Raw genomic sequence first — 18,087 nt, forward strand, 5'->3', positions numbered from 1 at the left:
AATATACTTACAACAGTGACTGGCACATAGCACTCAATTCATATTTGTCCACAGATGGAAAAATTGTAAGCATTTACTCAGACTCTATTTCTAATTTACACTTGCCTCTCCTGACTCCTGGTGGGGATGGGAAGGAGAAGAGGGGTGGAGGAGATGAGGAGGAAATATGCTTGAATTTAGTAATTTATTCTGGGTCTCTCTTTTCTTTGCTATTACATCCCTAAAGCAATTATCTAGCTTCCCTGCCCTCATAAAGATAGAATAATCTTCTTAGACTTCTATATTCTTTAGTCCTATCTTCCGGATGTTGTTTCCTCACTCTGTAGCTTTGAAATTGTCTCTTTTTGCTTTCCAACAGTTTTAGCGCTGACCCTGCCCCCTTTAAGCCTCTGACAAACTTAAACTTCCAGCTGCAACCCCCACCTCCTAGCAACTTCTGGGCTGCTTAAAAATAAACTTTTTCTGGATTATAGTTTTCTTGGTGTGAGCCAGTCACATAAATAATGGAAACAAATGGAGCTTGGCAGGCTTAGCTAAAGTGTGCTTTATATTAAACAGAATGTTTATGATACTTTGGATGTTCTGAAATCACTTGCGTATTCCTTGTTAAAGAACCTTGGAGACCCCTAGGAAGGTACTGTCACAAAACTGGCTGGATTGGGAGGTAGTCTCTGAGCTGTAGCACTTCATGTCTTGTAATAAGAGTAGTAATAATTATTTGGGTCATGACTTCCAAAAGGATTTTTTGAAAATCTGACTTTTTTTTTTTTTCCATCTGTGTCTTTAGGGATGTTGATTTTATTATTTGGTAGTTTCTTTTTAGTGGAGAAGAATCAGGTACATAGGCTTACCTTTCTTCTCTGAAATGATGCTTGCTTCTGTTTTAATGAATTGTTTTATGTCAAGATGTGTTTTCTTTTTAAATTAGCACCCCTCACACTTTTTTTAGGCGCACCAAATAAAAACCAACCGTGATTTTTTTTCTGTATTTATAGGTCCTCTTCCTGATGGATGGGAACAAGCCATGACTCAGGATGGAGAAATATACTATATAAACCATAAGAACAAGACCACCTCTTGGCTAGACCCAAGGCTTGACCCTCGTTTTGGTAAAGGTTCATCTCAAAACCTTCTTAGAGATTTTTGATTACTATTTTTTGTATATGAATTTGGGAAGGTACTTTAAATAAAATTGCATTGCTTTATAGTATTAAAAAATGACTGCCCACCCAACTTTTCCAGTACTGTTTTTATACGTTTCACTTTAAACTTGAGAAATTCAAGTCCAAATCAGCTTTTTAACTTGGACTTCTTGGGATGGGGTTAGGGGAATGTTGTGGCTGACTGGCCAGAATCACATTTCCTTTCACATTTCTGGGAGACACTGTGATCTTGTTTAAAATGATCTTTCTAGCTGCAATAATAATCAGGTTGTCATGCTGCATCTAAAACCCAGGTTACCAGCCTTTGCCAGTGACCCAATGTCTGCTTATGCTTAACTTCAGAGAGCAATGAGTACCATCCTGTGCCTGGGTGTTGTAGTGTTTTCTGTCCTCAGTAGGGGGGGAAAACCCTGTCATCCTAGAGATTGACCAGTGAAAGCATTTTTTCCCTTTTTTTCTACCTTTTTTTTTTTTTCTTTAAAGTAACGGTCCTGTTCTTTGTTTTTCATTTAGGAAAAAAAAGCGCAAAGCCATATTTCCTTCAAGTCACGTGACTAAATCACCATTTGCACAAAGGAATATTCCCCTCTCAAATGTGCACATTTTGATGTTAGTGTACAAGCTCTTTAATGCCTTTTTATCCATATTTTTTCACTGTTTTCAGTTTCTTCCGTTGGGTTTCTGAGATATTTTTCCAAAGCAATGGAAAAATGAATCTAAAAAGGAGCAGATCATTGTGGTTTTAAAGCTTTCGTCTTGGACTGGATGCAGCTAAATGAAACAATGTGCAGATCACTGAGTAGGTCAGACTGAGGGGACGCGGAACCTTTGAAGCTTTACAGGGGTTGACCTAACAACAACTGTGGGGCCCTTACGGGAAAGAGGAATTAACTCTGTGAATGCCATCAAAACACAAATGCCGGGGAAAAAAGAAAAAGAAAAACTATACCCAGAGCTGGTTGGGTAAAATAACTTCCCTGTCAGGAACATTATGAACAGTTCTCCTGTATCTTTATCTATACCTTTAAAAAGTCCCAACGTTCGGGTTTGTCCTAAACTGACTAATTGGTCAGCTTTATGGACTGGTGGAACCCCCATTCAAGGAAAGTCAAAGGTGGGATCAGGGCAGAGACTCATTTTGACAAATATCCGGTTTGGCTTAAATGCTAGCCTTTTGAGCTTCAAGACCTATTTGGGTGTTAAAAAAGTAATGTGGCATGTTAATAATTTGCAACTTCAGATTCTATTTAATACTTGAATAAGCCCTTGTGGTTGAAATAGGAAACCAAGTAAGGTAGAGAATTTAATAAATGTTGCCATTTGTGTGGACTGGAGTGATAACAACCATGTTTCCTTAAATCATCTTTAATGAAATGAATTTAGCTTGTCCTCGTTTTCAAAAGTTTTTAAAAATGGTACTGTGGTTTTTCGCACCAACATAAGGTTATAAAAGATGATGATTAACTCCTAACTAATGCAGAAATCAGAAAGGGAAACAAAGCGCTTTTTAAAAAAAAATTTTTTTTTTTTTTTCAGTTAAGACAGTGAAATAAAACAACTTGGGTGTGAGCTTAACTAGATTCATTAATTACACACACAGCTTGGTCTTTTGTTTTAAATTGAAGAAAGTACTAAAAAACATTCTTCTTTCCTACCTCCAACACATATGTACACGCAAGCATACAATTAGATATGCCAAAAAAAGTTTCATGAAATTCTCTTATTGCCTTTAGTTTCCCCTTTTTGGGCCCACTGTGTATGTGTATTCCAGACAGGCTTGACAACATGCCAGAGCTTTTTATTTTGTGGCCCGACTTTTAATCTGTTCCAGACCTTTTCAGTCAGAGAGCTCAAGTGTAACTGAAGGGGGGCAGGAAAGAAAAAAAAGTGTGGGTTTCTCTGATCTAGAGTGACAGCAAATAGAGACAAGCTGTTAGCTGCTGAATTTGAAGGAGTTTTCCTTGAAATCTGAAGTTCTGTAGGGGATTGTGTTTTATCTCTGCCAAAAAAATATAAACTATCCCCTTTCTGACTCTTTGAGCCACACAAACACAAGTGGTACATTATTGCTTTCGTGGTTGCTTTCCTGTATTCCCCAAATCTGTGTTAAAAGTATATACCAATTAGCTTAAGTCAAGTTGACCTGTGTGTTTTGATATTTTAGAATGGAAGATAACGCCTCTGAATGAGCTTAACTTTATCACTCACTTCCTTCAAACACCAGCCTCTCTTATATTTCAGTTCTTTATCAGATACTTTAGATGAATTATATTTACAATAATTTATCAGTCCTTCACATCCCACATGAAATTAATAAATTATCCATATAACTTCAGGAAATTAAATAGTAATTTGTTGTGGGTTGGTTCTTTTTTATCTGACTTTTCTTATTCTTTAACATTTAAAAACTAGGTATATTTGACATTTATAGTTTTTTAGAAAATTTATTATTAATTTGTAACAATTCATGAAATGACATCCAGTGGCAGTAAGGACTCACTGATAATTATTGGCTTTGAACAAAGGAGGGCTTTTGTTTGTTTTTAAGGAATCATGTTAGGAATGTTTTTACCCTGTATTAAAATTGATGCTTGAGTATTACGCAGGCCATTAAATTATTTCATATAAACACTCTTTTTTCCTAGAGATTTTATACTTGTAAACATGCAGAGTCTCAAGTTTAAAACATTTTCTTGTACATTGTAGAATTATTGTTTTATGTAATATAGTCATATGAACATTTTCCAGTAAAATCTCTAATGAAAACACACAAAAATTATAATTTTTGTACTTCATAATGAGACATCTACTCCAAAGCACTAATAGTCAATGAATTGGTCATTTATGTAATGTTATTTTCCCTATTATTTATATAAAAGGACATTAAATAGTGTTAGCAATCTGTGTTTCTGAAATAAGTGCTGATGGCACTGCTGGGATAAAAACATACTTAGTGCAAATAAAATATTGGAACCAGAGATTTGGGCTAACATATGTATCTTGAGTCTTAAAGGAAGTAATGAACAATCTAGTGTGGCAAAAACAGAATATCCTTTAATTCCTAACAACAGTTCTGTGTGTAGAAATCCTGTCCATGGAAATGGCAAAGGTAATTAAAACCCAGATGTTGATTTTGATTCCATTTCAAAATTTCCCAAAACTTGCTATACGCTCTGTGTGTGGTATAATTTCCTAAAATAATAAAAAGAATAAGTAAAATATATATAATTTATTAAGTCCCAAAGCCAAAAGTTCTTCAGCACATCTTTCTTATCGAAGTTGAATGTTTTATATCAATAGAGATCAACTAAAAATTTTAACTGTTTCAGACGTTCATTAACTTTTTCCCTTTAAGATCAAATATTTCTAATAGCTCTTAGATGAAAATGCACGTAATGACCAACTAAATACCTAAGTCTGGTCTATTAGAGATGGGGGAAAAAACACTAAAAGCTGTGGAAACTAAACCTGTAACTCCATTAATGGAGTCTTGTGTAGATAGAATGTCAGCATCTAATCATTTGAATTTTACTGAAGCAAATTTCTTAATAATCCATGCATTAAAAACAAGAGTTGTTTTGTTTTTCTTTCTCTCTTTTAACTCTTTCCTGGTGATACTAAATTGTCAGTATTTGGTTGTGGACTATTATTGACTACTTAGGATAGGGAGGAAAAGATGTTTCCATGTGTTTCAGGTTACAAGAGCTGTTGCTAACTAAAAATTTTTAACGGATAAACTTTAGAAAATTTGACCCTGAAAAGGAATTTATAATTCTTCTAATTGACATTCCTCAAAAGGGGAGAGTATATGTTCTGGGCACTGCAGGACGTAAAACATCCCTGGCTCTTGCCCACTAAGTGCCATAGTGACACCCAGTCATTGTGACTCCCCAAACCACCAACCTGTATTAAAAAATAAAAAAACACTGGGCGAGGTAGGGAATAGTGCCCCAAATCTGAACTTCTCTGAAATCTAGGGAAATTGTGACCTAGCTAAGGTTATAAAGTTGAGTGACAGAACTAGAATCTGAACTTGATCTTTGACACCTAGAATTCTTAAGAAATTTAGATTACATGCGGTTAATCTTTCAGAAACACCTAATTCACCAACACTAATACATGGAAATTTCAGAGGGAAGACGACAGTGGTAAATGCATCTACTTATATGCTGATATTGTGACTCATCTTGAGGAAATTACCCAAGGTAATGAGTTTCCAGTTACAGAAGAGAATTATAAGATCTCTGATTGGAGCAGACTGTGAAACCATCTGGATGAATTATCATCCCTCTCCTCTGTTATATTCTTAAAAGATTGTCTTCTAACCTCAGCTTTGACCTTTCTCTTGACTGGGAGCTGACCACATTACAAGGCAGTCCATTCTATTTAAGGAAAGTTCTAATGACCAGAAAGTATGTGTTCCTTTATTACCCAGAAATACACTTCCCTTCAAATTTGTGAATACACTTCTAATCCCAGAAGTGTTCTCTTCTGTGGTTTCTCCAGTTTTTTCATGTGGTAAGAGTTCTGGATTCTTTACCAGTTCACTCCTCTTCTCTGGATGCTTTTTGTTTTACTAGTGCCTCTTTGCATGTGATGGTCAATACAGTATTTTATGTGTACATTATCCAGTGCAAAAAAATAGTTATGGCATCGCTCTGACCTGGCAATTTATATGCCCTCCAAAAATCCATTTTTCAAATCTGCAGAAGTTAGCTAGCATCCTGTTTTCTACATGGTAGTTACATAATGTATTAAATTCAAATGAATTAAATTGTGATGTAGAAAAATTTAGCTACTTAGTTGGGAATCAGTTGGCCCAAAGTTCTGGTATCACAACGTAACAACTTATTCAGAAAGATACCTGACTTCTCTTGACTTAATTGGACTCATCTGTAAAATGTGACTGGATTATACTGAATGCTTTTAAGAGTATTTCCAGTCGTTAATTCAATACAATATGCTAGATCATGAATTCTTTAGTGACTGCTTTGGACTCTTGATTTTTCTCAATAGCCTTATGGATTTGAGTGCACTGAGGTTTCAGAGATACTTTTGAACTATTTTATTGCACCATTTAAGTTTAGCTTTTGGTCCTCTGGTCACAGCTGGGAATTGCTTTTGAAGAGGAGACAGGGAAATCTTTCAACCTTTAATCTAAAGATAAGCCTTATCACATGGTGAGTATGGCCAGGCAAACAAATCTGATGGGGGATGGGCAGTGCTGAGTGCAATAATTTTGTCCAACTCTCAAACTCTTGGAAGCATGCAGGAGTTTAAACATGCTCATATTAGCAGGGTTCAGCTTTACTGCCTTAAAGATGGTGTATTTCTGGTATGCTTTGTTTCTGTAATTTAGAGCTCCCATGAAGTTGCCATGATAGAAAGCCTGATGTAAGCTGATTTAAAATATAGTTCCAGGCTATGTGTTTAGTGAAGCCTGATTTAAAACATACTGTTAGAGATTTTACTAATTGTTGCCCTCAATACATATTTTTTTACTTAAAAAATAAGCACTTACTGAAATGAATATTTTAATGCATAAGATTAGATAACATCAAAATTAGTTCAACTTGAGGTTTGCGGTTTTATTTAGGTTTTTTAAAATTTGTGTTAAATTCAGGAGCATGGTGCCATAATAGTTTATCAGTCAGCAATCTCTCCATTACTTGCTAAAGGTGAGTAGGCATATGTTAATGAAATTAAATTAATATGTAGTTTCTACTTGATAATGATTCAGTGATGCAAATAATGATATAATGAAATATTTTTGTCTTTGTTTACATGAGTTAGTCATAGAATTTTTACAACTTAAAAGCTTAAGATCCACGGAAGTCACTGAATGATAATTTAAATTGTTTATTTGTGTTGCTAAAGCCCCTAATGTCAAACACACACAGAAAAACATAATTAGTTTTTAAAATAAAACTATGTTCACGTTATAACTGCTTATGTCAACTCTACATTAATAGCAAGAATCTTAGAAAATGTGCTAGAGAAGAGAGCCATTTGGTGATGCCACTTTTTGTGCCAACCCAGAGATTCGGACACAAGAAACAGAAAAAGAGATTATAGACTTCCTGAGGGAAAACTCAAATATGTAGGTTTCTGATAAAATAAACCAGAATGATGTTTGGAAGAAGAGAGTAGTTCATATTCTTTGTTTTGTTTTATACTCATTTTGCTCTGCTACTCTTGTTGCTGAAGTCATTTTAGAACTCATTCTGGACTTGCTTCAACTTGGAGATTCTCCTTTGCATTACTAATAGCATCCTACTTAGTTGGGATAGAAACTATTTCAGTATTTATTTACTCAACTATTTGAGTGCCAGTTATGTACCAGGCACTATGCTAGCCTTGTTTTTGGGGGGGGGGGGGGGTGTTACAGCCTGCTAAACAAATAAATACTACAAAATGTGTTAAGTACAATGAAGGATAATAAATAAGGTGCTATGAAGGGAAATAATGTGGAGTGGAGGGAACCTGCTTGAGCATGGGTTTTCAGGGAAGGCTTTTGTGGAGAGGAACATTAAAGGATGAGAAAATGCCAGACAAGCTCAAGACTATATAAAAAGACCAGTTTTTGTGCTTACCAATAAAAAAAACTAAGGTATATATTCTTCTAAATTATAAATTCCACTAGTGAAAGAGCATTCATAGTAGTAATAAATTACATGTAATTAGAAATAAAGCTATTATTAATGTAACTGCTTATACATTAATCTAATATGAATTCAGAGTGGCAGGTATATTTTAAAATGTAATTCCCCCTCCCTTTAGACTAATAGTCTCATTATCTGAACTTTTCTCTCCAAGCTAGACTTTAAACTTTATTTTCACAATAGAGGGAAAAAACAATTATACTCTGGGGACAGAGAAAGCTGAAAGCTAGTTAGAATACTTTCTCCCTTCTCCTCCTCACCTCATTTAGCAACCCTTGTGTTCTGCCCCAAACTACTTAATGAAGTGATGAGAAGAGAATGTTCTGTTGAATTTTTTTTTAAGTTCCATCCATAATTGTATTGTTTGAAAAGTACCATTATAAAGAATTTTCATGCCTGTCTTTTGATAGAAGGTTGAAGGAAGAAGAAATCGATTTGACCTAAATAATGATGTTTCTTACTGATATTTTTGATCAGTTTAAAAATTTAAATACTTTAACCCAGTTTTGGAGCCTGGAGATGGTGCTTGGGAAAGAAGAGCAAAGTGTGGGAGGGAGAAATTAGTTTTCTAGTAACAAGACCTAGAGTAGTCTTAGACTAGGTGAACTGTTAGCACATAGTACGAAGCAAAACCACACGATACCACTTTATTCCAAGTAGGATGGCTAAAATCAAAGACAATAACAAATGTAGACCAGAATGGAGAAATTGGAACTCTCATATATTGCTGATGGGGTTGAAAAATGATGCAGCCACTTTCAAAAATAGTTTGTCAGTTCCTCAGAAAGTTAAACATAGGGGCCAGCCGGTGGTGTAGCAGTTAAGTTCCCATGCTCCAGTTCGTCAACCCAGGGTTTGTAGGTTCGAATCCTGGGTGTCAACCTACACACCGTTCATCAAGCCATGTTGTGGTGGCATCCCACATACAAAATAGAGGAAGATTGGCACAGATGTTAGCTCAGGGACAGTCTTCCTCAACAACAACAACAAATAAAAAAATAAACTTAAAGAAAATTTAAACACAGAATTACCATATGACCCAGCAATTCCATTCCTAGATATATGTGCCCCAAAATTGAAACTATATATCCACACAAAAACCTGTGCATGAATGTTCATAGCAGCATTATTCATAATAGCCAAAAAGTGAAAATAACACAGATGTACATGAGTTGATGAATGGACTAACAGGATGTAGTATACAATGGAGTATTATTTGGCATTAAAAAGGAATGAAATGCTGATATGTACTACAACATGAATGAATCTTGGAAAACAATCCAGTCACAGAAGGCCACATAAAGTTTGATTCCATTTATACGACATGTCCAGAGTGGGCAAATTCATAGAGACAGAAAGTAGATTACTGGGTGCCAGGGACTGGAGGAGGGGTGATAGGAAGTATACTGCTAAAGATACAGGGGTTTCTTTTGGGGATGATTAAAATGTTCTGGAAATTAGATAATGGTAATGGTTATACGATTCTATGAATAAATAAAAACTGTTAAAAGGGTGAACTTATGATGTGTAAAATATCTCAGTAAAATTTTTTTTTAAATCATTCCTAGACATGGCATTGTCATTTAGGTATTTAGCTTAATTAAATGTTGGGAAACATTTTGTATATTGATAATAAAGAGATATATTCAATCATTGGGACCCTGGCCTTTTGCTCCTTTTATAAGAGACAAATTTTCATTGTGAATCAAGTAGTAATTATTGCTGAAAAACCATCATTTTATATTTAAATACATAGATTATGTCGATTAGTAGCAACTTTTTGTAGATGATTCAGTCCCCTAGCTTGTGTAGTAACCAATTAGCTAGCAGTGGGTGTGTTGTTTTGTCTTTACTGTTTCAAGACTGACAGATGGCATGTTACTTTGTGTTTTTAGGAAAGCTTGCATTTTCTTTTTTAAATGTCTGCTATTTTACAGTCTTGTGTACCCTTCTAGATATGGGAAAAAGCTAAAATTTGTCCCTAAATGTATGAAGAAATTAATATAGCCGTGCTAATATGTAAACATGCAGTGTCTGAGACCTGATAAAATACTAGACAAAGTAATGTAAGAAATGTTTTCTTATGTTGTGGGATATTTGATGTAAATTAATGTTTAAAAAGTTCAAAAATTGTTTCTAATTTTAAATTACACTTAATGAGGTTATTAGAATCGAATTTATTATCCCCAAATTTATGGTTGATTACCAGATTTGTAATACTCTGTAGCATTCCAAGGTTGAGGTTACAAATTATGTAAATCTAAAAATTGTCTGAAGTTTGAAAATTCAGATGTTTGGAATGAAATTTGGGGAGAGACCCATGGTGATGACCTCCTTTCTTTTTGAGAAGGTGGTCTCTTGTTTTTCGGTAATTGCTGATTCGATGGTTCACCACCATGAAGCTGTCAGGACTAATTTGTTAAGTAAAACTTGAAACAGTTACTATTTCATAGTCCAAGCAGCACAGACTATGAATTTTAAAATATAGCATGTAGTTTTTAAAGTTCTGTCATATTTTAGGGGCTCTTTTTTCCTCTTTACCTTTTAGAAATTTTATTAAAACTGGGAACATTAGGATTTCAGTACTGTAGTTGATCATGAGGAGTGGAAGTTGGTAATGCTGTTCTCTTCTTTTCTGGCTACTCTGCCCCCTTTCCCCAGGAAACAAAGCCTGTTTTGTTTCTTGCCTGCTTGTGAGGTCTCTGCTGCACCCCATGTGGGCGCACTGCTCTGTACTTTGCTGAAATGCTTGAGATACTCAGAAGGTAAAGAACAGGAGGCTGCTTCTGGAGAGGAATAAATCCCTGCTTCAGTAGATAAACAAGGTTGTTTGAATCAGTCGTTTAAGGGAGGTCTTTATATGGAAACTTTGTAGCACTGCTTGTATCCATAGGTAACAGCATTTAAGTAAACACAACTGATAGTGCTCATCATTATCAGCCAAAGAGACTATTTCTGTTGCATATTTTGTGCAAATTTCTGTTTAATTCTGCAGAGCTGTTCTTCCTCCATCTTTTGATATCCTATTTTTTCCCTTTCTGTGGTTTTGAATAGTCAGATAAGCTTAGATTTGAAAAAGACCTTACCAACCAATTCATTCAGAATGCCGTGAGCAATGGTGCCTGTCATTGATGATTACTGCTTGTAGTATCTGATTCTGGGAAACTAGTGGAAGGCGGAGGATATTTACCTCTTTATTTTTGTGAAATTTTATTATTGTCTAATTAGTTTTTCCAAGGAATATGTATTACCTTATATTAACTTATTAAATGTTATAACTTATTAAATGCTATATTACTTAATAAAAATGCAGTGTAGAAAGCTCAAAAGCTTTCCTCATGTTTCTTAATATATGGAATATTTAGCAGTGAATAGCGCTATAATCTCTTTTGAAATCAGTCATGTTTTATAACTCCAACACTCCTCAACTTACTAATGAGCTATTGGTTTTTTAAAATCAATTTATTTAATTGCTTGAGATTGAAAACATTTTATTCCTAATAGTTGTTTGCTCTAGGCCTCAGTTTATGAGGTGTTCACTGTATATGATGGATTCTCTGATCAGTCCCCCAATTCACATTTAACTCATATTATCGAACCTGACATAGGAAAATGTGTAAAAACATTTCTGGGGAAATATGTTGAGTGTCCTACTGGAATGCTAGGAACATGTTTCACCGAAAAAGAAGGATCCCTAAGAGGCTTGAGCTAAGACTCAATCTCCACCACTCATTTTTTTCCATTTAGATCATTTAGGAAAGATAAATATGCTTACCTTTGTGAATCTAGAATACTTAGAAACAATGAGTGGCCTGGTAAAGTGGGAGCAGAGGGAGGGAAATACAGGAATACAAGCCAGGATGATTATCTTTAGGAGTGGTAATCTTAAAGTTTAGAGAAGACTGTTTTAGAGAAGGGAGGAGAGTAACATTTATGGAGCATCTACTGGTTTTCCAGGACGATAGTAGATGTTTACATACATTACTTAATCCCCACAACGACTCCAAAACGGGGATGTTATGTCCCCAGGTATAGTTGAGGAAATTGAGGATTAGATGAATGACTAAATTGGTTTGCCCAGCTCTAATTGTGATTCGTATAATTCTAAAGGCCATGTTTTTTCTGTCATCCTGTGATGCCTGTCAATTGTACATCGAATGTTACTTTTACATTAGTAACAGTAGATGTAAGCAATTGTATTAAACGAGGTTGTTGATTGGTGCCTAACAAATCTTAGCTCTCAAAAATTTTTACTTTTTTTCTACCCATTCTCCAATAAAACTTTATAAACTATATACCATAATTAGGAAAGTTTTAGCCATTTATTCTTTGTAAAGACATTTCATAAATATGATTTTTCCGTATAAGAGATTAGTAAGGCTTACAACAATATGCAGTAGTGAGTCATGTTTTGACATGCCTTCTGTGCCAGACAAAATATTAAAAAGAGATAACCAAAAAGACATAACCAGGGTCATAAATTTGAAAAAAATAATCTCTGTGGGTCAGAAAATAAAATCACACAAAGCAGTGAGCAAGGGCAAGGCTAGAGGCCTGCTGAGTTTTGGGGCTGTTCAGCTCCTGAGGATATCAAGAGCTCAAAGTGTTAAGAACACAAACAGGCTTAACAGAGAAGGCCGGGCACACAGCGGGCTGGCCCTGGCTCTGCTACCTACAAAAGCAAGGACTGACCACACGTCAGGTCACAAATTTCAAGAATCTATGCAGACCACCTTCTTTTGACCACAATACAATTATATTAGAACCCAATAATAAAAAGTTAGCTTTATGGGCCAGCCCGGTGGCACAGTGGTTAAGTGCGCGCGTTCAACCACCAGTTCAGATCCCAGCTGCGGACATGGCACCACTTGACAAGCCATGCTGTGGTAGGCGTCCCACATAAAAGTAGAGGAAGATGGACACAGATGTTAGCTCAGGGCCAGTCTTCCTCAGCAAAAAGAGGAGGATTGGCAGTAGATGTTAGCTCAGGGCTGATCTTCCTCAAAAAAAAAAAAAAAAGCTTTAAAAAAATATGGTTTGCCTACCAGCTATTAAAACATATTATAAAAGTTGTAATTAAAACTGTGGTACGTAGTATAAGAGTACTTAATGAACAGAATAGAAAATCCAGAAACAAAATAACAAAATATGGAAATTTAGTCTATGATAAAGGTGATTTGGGGAAGGATACACTCTACATGAGCAGTGTTGAGACTAATGGATAGTCATGAAGAAAGATAAAATAGATCATGCCATATACCAGGATAAATTCCAAATGGATTAGATTGAATTGCCAAATAAATATATGAAGTAGAACCATATAGTCATTGCATTAAAAAATTGATGAGTTCCTCTGTCAACTGTGAGTAGGGAACATATAGCTAAAATTTCAAAAAAGATTGATAAATTTGACTTAAAAAATAAACTAGGGGCTGGCCCGGTGGCGCAGTGGGTAAGTTCGCACTTTCCGCTTCTCCACTGCCTGGGGTTCACTGATTTCGGATTCCTGGTGCAGACATGGCACTGCTTGGCATGCCATGCTGTGGTAGGCGTCCCACATATAAAGTGGAGGAAGATGGGCACAGGTGTTAGCTTAGGGCCAGGCTTCCTCAGCAAAAAGAGGAGGACTGGCAGTAGTTAGCTCAGGGCTAATCTTCCTCAAAAAGAAATAAAATAAAGATAAACTAAAAAGACAGATGGTAAACTGAAGGAAATTATTTGTAACATATTTGACAAAAGTTTCCTATCCTTAGTATATAAAAATTGTCTAAAATAGAGAAAGACCAATAATGCTATAGGCAGCTATAGGAACACGGTTGACATAAAAAAAATGCAAATGGCCCTTTAAAATATGGAAATTGATCAAACTCTTTTAACAAGGCAAAACAAATAACATCCACTGAGAAATGATTCCTTATCTTTCAGATTGGCACAAATCCCAAAGTTTCACAAGGCTGTGAGGGGAAAAAAAGAACTTTCCTACCTTACTAGTAGAGATACAACAAAGTACAATCCCTGTGTATGTAGGGAGGTCGGGAGATTTAGCAATGTTACGTATGTCTTTAACTGTTAATTTAGCAGTCTCTCCTGTCTAGGACTCTACCCCAAAGATACAGTAACAGAAATACAAAATAATGTATTTGTGAGCTTATTCTGTACAGCACTCTTTAGTACTGGTGAAAACCCAATAGGAAACTGGTTGAATAGAATGCTAATTAGCAAAAACACCCTAAAAAGAAAATGGAGAAAAATTTCTATATACTGCTTTGATGTGATCTCAAGGATATGTTGTTAAGTACAAAAAAAGTCACAGTGGAGTAAAGTATGCTACCTATTTTTAAGAAGTCTCTGTTTGCTTAAATTTTTTAAAATAGAATAAACAAAAAACTGGTCTGGTAACAGTTACCTGTTACCTATTGGGGCTGGGGTGATGGTGGGAGGGAAGTAAAACAATTCTCTAAAATTCAAAATCAGAATGTCACAAATGAATCTGTGTATTGAGTTGGTGGCCAAATTACACACAAATTATTTCAGGTGACTTAACCACAGTGATTTGACTATGTACATCTAATGAAATATCTTAAGGACAAAAAATGACATAGAATTTACAAACTTTTTAATAATCATTTTGTTGATTATAACTTCAGTAATGTTATTTTGAAACAATGCCTATGTATAGAAGGATAATACAATTAATGTTATTAGAACCAAGTTTTTCAGCATAAAAGAGAAAATAGCTATGGGATCAGAGAATCGAAGTAAAAACTCTGAATGATACATATTGAAATTATTTATGGGTGAAATGCTGTAGTGTTTGCTTGAAAATAATTGAGGAAAAAGTGAGTGAGGATAAAGGTAAAACAAAATTGGCTGTGGTTTGATTACTGGGAAGCTGGGTGATGAGTATGTGAGGATTCATAGTCTGTATTATTTTTTCTACTTCTCTATGTGTTTATGGAAATTATTTAAAAATTTTAAGACATATGTTTAGAAGCTTAAAAATGTGCTCCTAAATAACTCATGAGCTAAATGGAAATCACAATAGAAATTAGAAATATTTGGGATAGAACAATCATGAAGTATACTAATTCAAAATTTATGACGTACAGGAAAAGCAGTACTTAAAAGTAAATTTACTGACTTAAATGCTCCAAGAAAAGATTTAAACTAAATAAATTCAACTTAATTTAGAAAAGGCAATACAGAAAAACTGGAGGGAAAAAGTTGGAACAAAAAAATAGAAATAAGTTGATAATGCCATCACCTTATATTAAGAGTAGCTCTTGCAGGTTGAATTGAACTAAGGCATTCAGAGAGAGGTTGGTCTGTAATTTTCTCTTTTTCTAATATTTTTGGTTCTGTGTCGATGTTATGCTCACGGAAGAGCTGGTCAGTCTAACGGGAAATTGGTAAGATTTCTATATTGCCATATCTAAAATAGTTAAATTTCTGCCTGAGCGAATACTCACTTAGAAATGTTTCACTGTTACTTCAGCACAAACTTTGTGCCGGATGCTGTGAGGGCATCTGAGGATATATACATAATTAGAATACTGTCCCACTCCCATGCTCCTAGAGTCTAGAAGATACAAATTTGTAAATATAAAATTATAATTGGGTGAGAAATGTCAGTAGACAAAATGGGAAAGTACCTCGAGGCAGTGCCCTGAGGGAAGACAATTCTTAATGTACATGATGGACTCTAGGAAGAGGCTGGGGAGGTTTGCTCAAGTAGTCTCCAAGAAGAGTTGGCATTTACCAAGCGGCCTCTGTGGGACAACCGAGGAAAATCACCACAGGGAGTTCCCTATGTGGCTGGGAGGCCAATAAGTCACAAGAGCTTTCAGTGTATGTTATTTCAGATTTTGACAGTGAAGTTCATGAGAGAGATTGGTCTGTAATTTTCCTTTCTTTTAATGTCCTTGAAGGTATCAGGCTATGCTGGCTTCATAAAAGTGTTGTGAAGTATTCGTTCTTTGCTGTTCTCTGGAAGAGGGTGTATAAGCTTGGTATTATTTCTTCCTTGAATGTTATGAAGCCATTTGGGCCTAAGGTTTTCTCGTTTTAAACATTTTAGTAGAAACAGTGACCCGAAATTTCACCTTAAAAAGTTGAATATGTGTCTGAAAAGGTGATATATCATTCTTATTAACATTTTCGCATCATAAAACTTCCATTTGCTCACTGAGGTTACCACAGTCCACAGTTTGATCAATGTTGCATTATTGACAGAAATTCAGTAGTGTAAGAATCTAGTCCGTTTCTAGTTGTCAAAAGGTATGCTATAGGGTCACCTGAAAAAATGACTACCTGAGCTGTATGGGGGCACAGCAGTGTTGAATGAGACAAATCTCTGCCATCCATATACTTGTAAATCAGCATGCATCAGATCATTTTAATCTACTTAAGTATGTATTTATATTTTGTAATAGGCAATGCAGTTATATCACTCAAATTTCAAAAGGTACAAAAAAATGTCTCTTCAACTCAGTCCTGTAGTCACCAGTTTCCAAGCTCCAGAGCCAAAAGATGTTAGTTACTTCTTGGCTGTCTTTCAATTCATATTCTCTGGATATGCATGCAATATATATTTCACTCTTCTTCATTTTTTCTTTTTGACACTTTCTGTTCTGCACTTTGCTTTTAACTTAATATGTCTTAGACTGTTCCATGGCATTGCATAGTCGAGCCACCTCTTGTTTCTTTTCTCTTATGGCTGCCTTGTCATCTTGTAATGACGAATATGACAAAACGATAATAAATTAATGTAATCATTGTACTATTGATGGATTTTTAGGTTATTTCCAGTCTTACTACAGAAAAGGCTATGTTGAATATCCCCAATTGCTTTTGAATAACTAAATCATCCTTTTCCTTTGCTAGTTTTTTAGGACAGATCTTTTATTTCATTTCAGCCATGAATCAGAGAATCAGTCAAAGTGCTCCAGTGAAACAGCCACCACCCCTGGCTCCCCAGAGCCCACAGGGAGGAGTCATGGGTAGTGGCAGCTCCAACCAGCAGCAACAGATGCGGCTGCAGCAACTACAAATGGAGAAAGAGAGACTGCGACTGAAGCAGCAAGAACTGCTTCGGCAGGTGAGGCCACAGGTTAGAAACCAGCCTTCCGCTTTTTTGGGTTTGTTTTCCTACCTAAAGTTGGGCATATTTCATTTTAGTATTTATTTGTTACATAGGAATGTTGTTTCTTTAAAAGTAGAGTGACACAAAAATATTCTATCCAGCTCTGTCCTTGTCTTAGTTTCTTGACTGACCTTTGATCACGTGGACTGTAACTTGTAAACCCATATCACAAAGAGATGTTTTGGCCATGGTCATTGCAGTCAAGTGGAAACTGAAGGAAGCAAGGGTGCTTTCTGAAATCTACATGGAATTGTGGATTACTGTATTGCTGAGGATTTCACTAAGGGGGAAACTCTAAGACGTTACGTGGGGAAAAACATCTTTTACTTTAAATGAGTTATTTGGGGGAACACACCGATATGATATTTCTCAAATGACAAATAAGTTTCAGTATTGCTGAATCTAAGATGTTGTATTTAAAACGTAATACAAATTATGCTAAGGTTACAAGATCTCAGAGTGCTTTAAAATTACCTGCTTATGGATATGTTTTCATGTTGGGAAGGGTAGGACCTAACATCAGCGAGCTTGAAACCCTTTATGACCATTTTCATCAATTTTCTTTCAGAAAGTCCTATTCGTCTTTATGTTCCATAAGAATAGATAATCCCTTGTCTCAAAATCAATTTTTACTTTATCTTGTTTCAGAATGGTAAAGTCTAAGTTAAGATTTTGGGAATATGATCTCATCAAAGCAGTATATTTTTAAATTCTTACATAAATTTTTTGAATAGATAATAAAAACATGGTGTGATTCTGAAAGTGTACAAAAGGTGAAAGTACAGTGAAAATAAAATCTCCTTTTCCATTTCCCTGGTTCTCTTCTCTGGGTGTAAATAACTCAGTTTCTTGTAAAATTTTTTTTTCAGAGACCTTCTGTCTGTTTACAAACATGAAATACATGTATCTGTACTATTTTTTTCCCCACGTAAATCATAGCATACTAAGGGTAGACATTAAAAAATCATTATACTCTACATTTCTGTTACCGGGATGTAAGCATTTGAACAAGGTACTTCTTTTTTTTTTAATGAGGACTACATTTTAAAAGTGTCACTTGAGTGTTGATGGAAATACATGAACTTGATAGGATCACTGAACTCTGATTGGGGATTTGAAG

At 35.3% G+C, this 18,087-nt stretch overlaps 1 protein-coding gene across 12 annotated transcripts in view; it reads left to right on the forward strand.

Annotated features, from left to right (window-relative positions):
- The window catches only part of YAP1 (Yes1 associated transcriptional regulator), a 112,655-nt gene that overhangs the window by 73,841 nt on the left and 20,727 nt on the right, over positions 1–18,087 (forward strand). For 2 of the 12 annotated variants that reach the window (XM_023644698.2, XM_023644702.2), the window contains exons 4-5: positions 996–1,115; positions 16,741–16,934. In XM_023644698.2, the coding sequence (XP_023500466.1) occupies positions 996–1,115; positions 16,741–16,934 (314 nt within the window). The remainder of the gene's footprint in view (positions 1–995; positions 1,116–16,740; positions 16,935–18,087) is intronic. The other 10 variants (XM_023644700.2, XM_023644704.2, XM_023644699.2 and 7 more) reach the window with 5 other exon arrangements.

Source organism: Equus caballus, chromosome 7, assembly GCF_041296265.1.
Source record: "Equus caballus isolate H_3958 breed thoroughbred chromosome 7, TB-T2T, whole genome shotgun sequence".
Classification (NCBI taxonomy): Eukaryota; Metazoa; Chordata; class Mammalia; order Perissodactyla; family Equidae; genus Equus; species Equus caballus.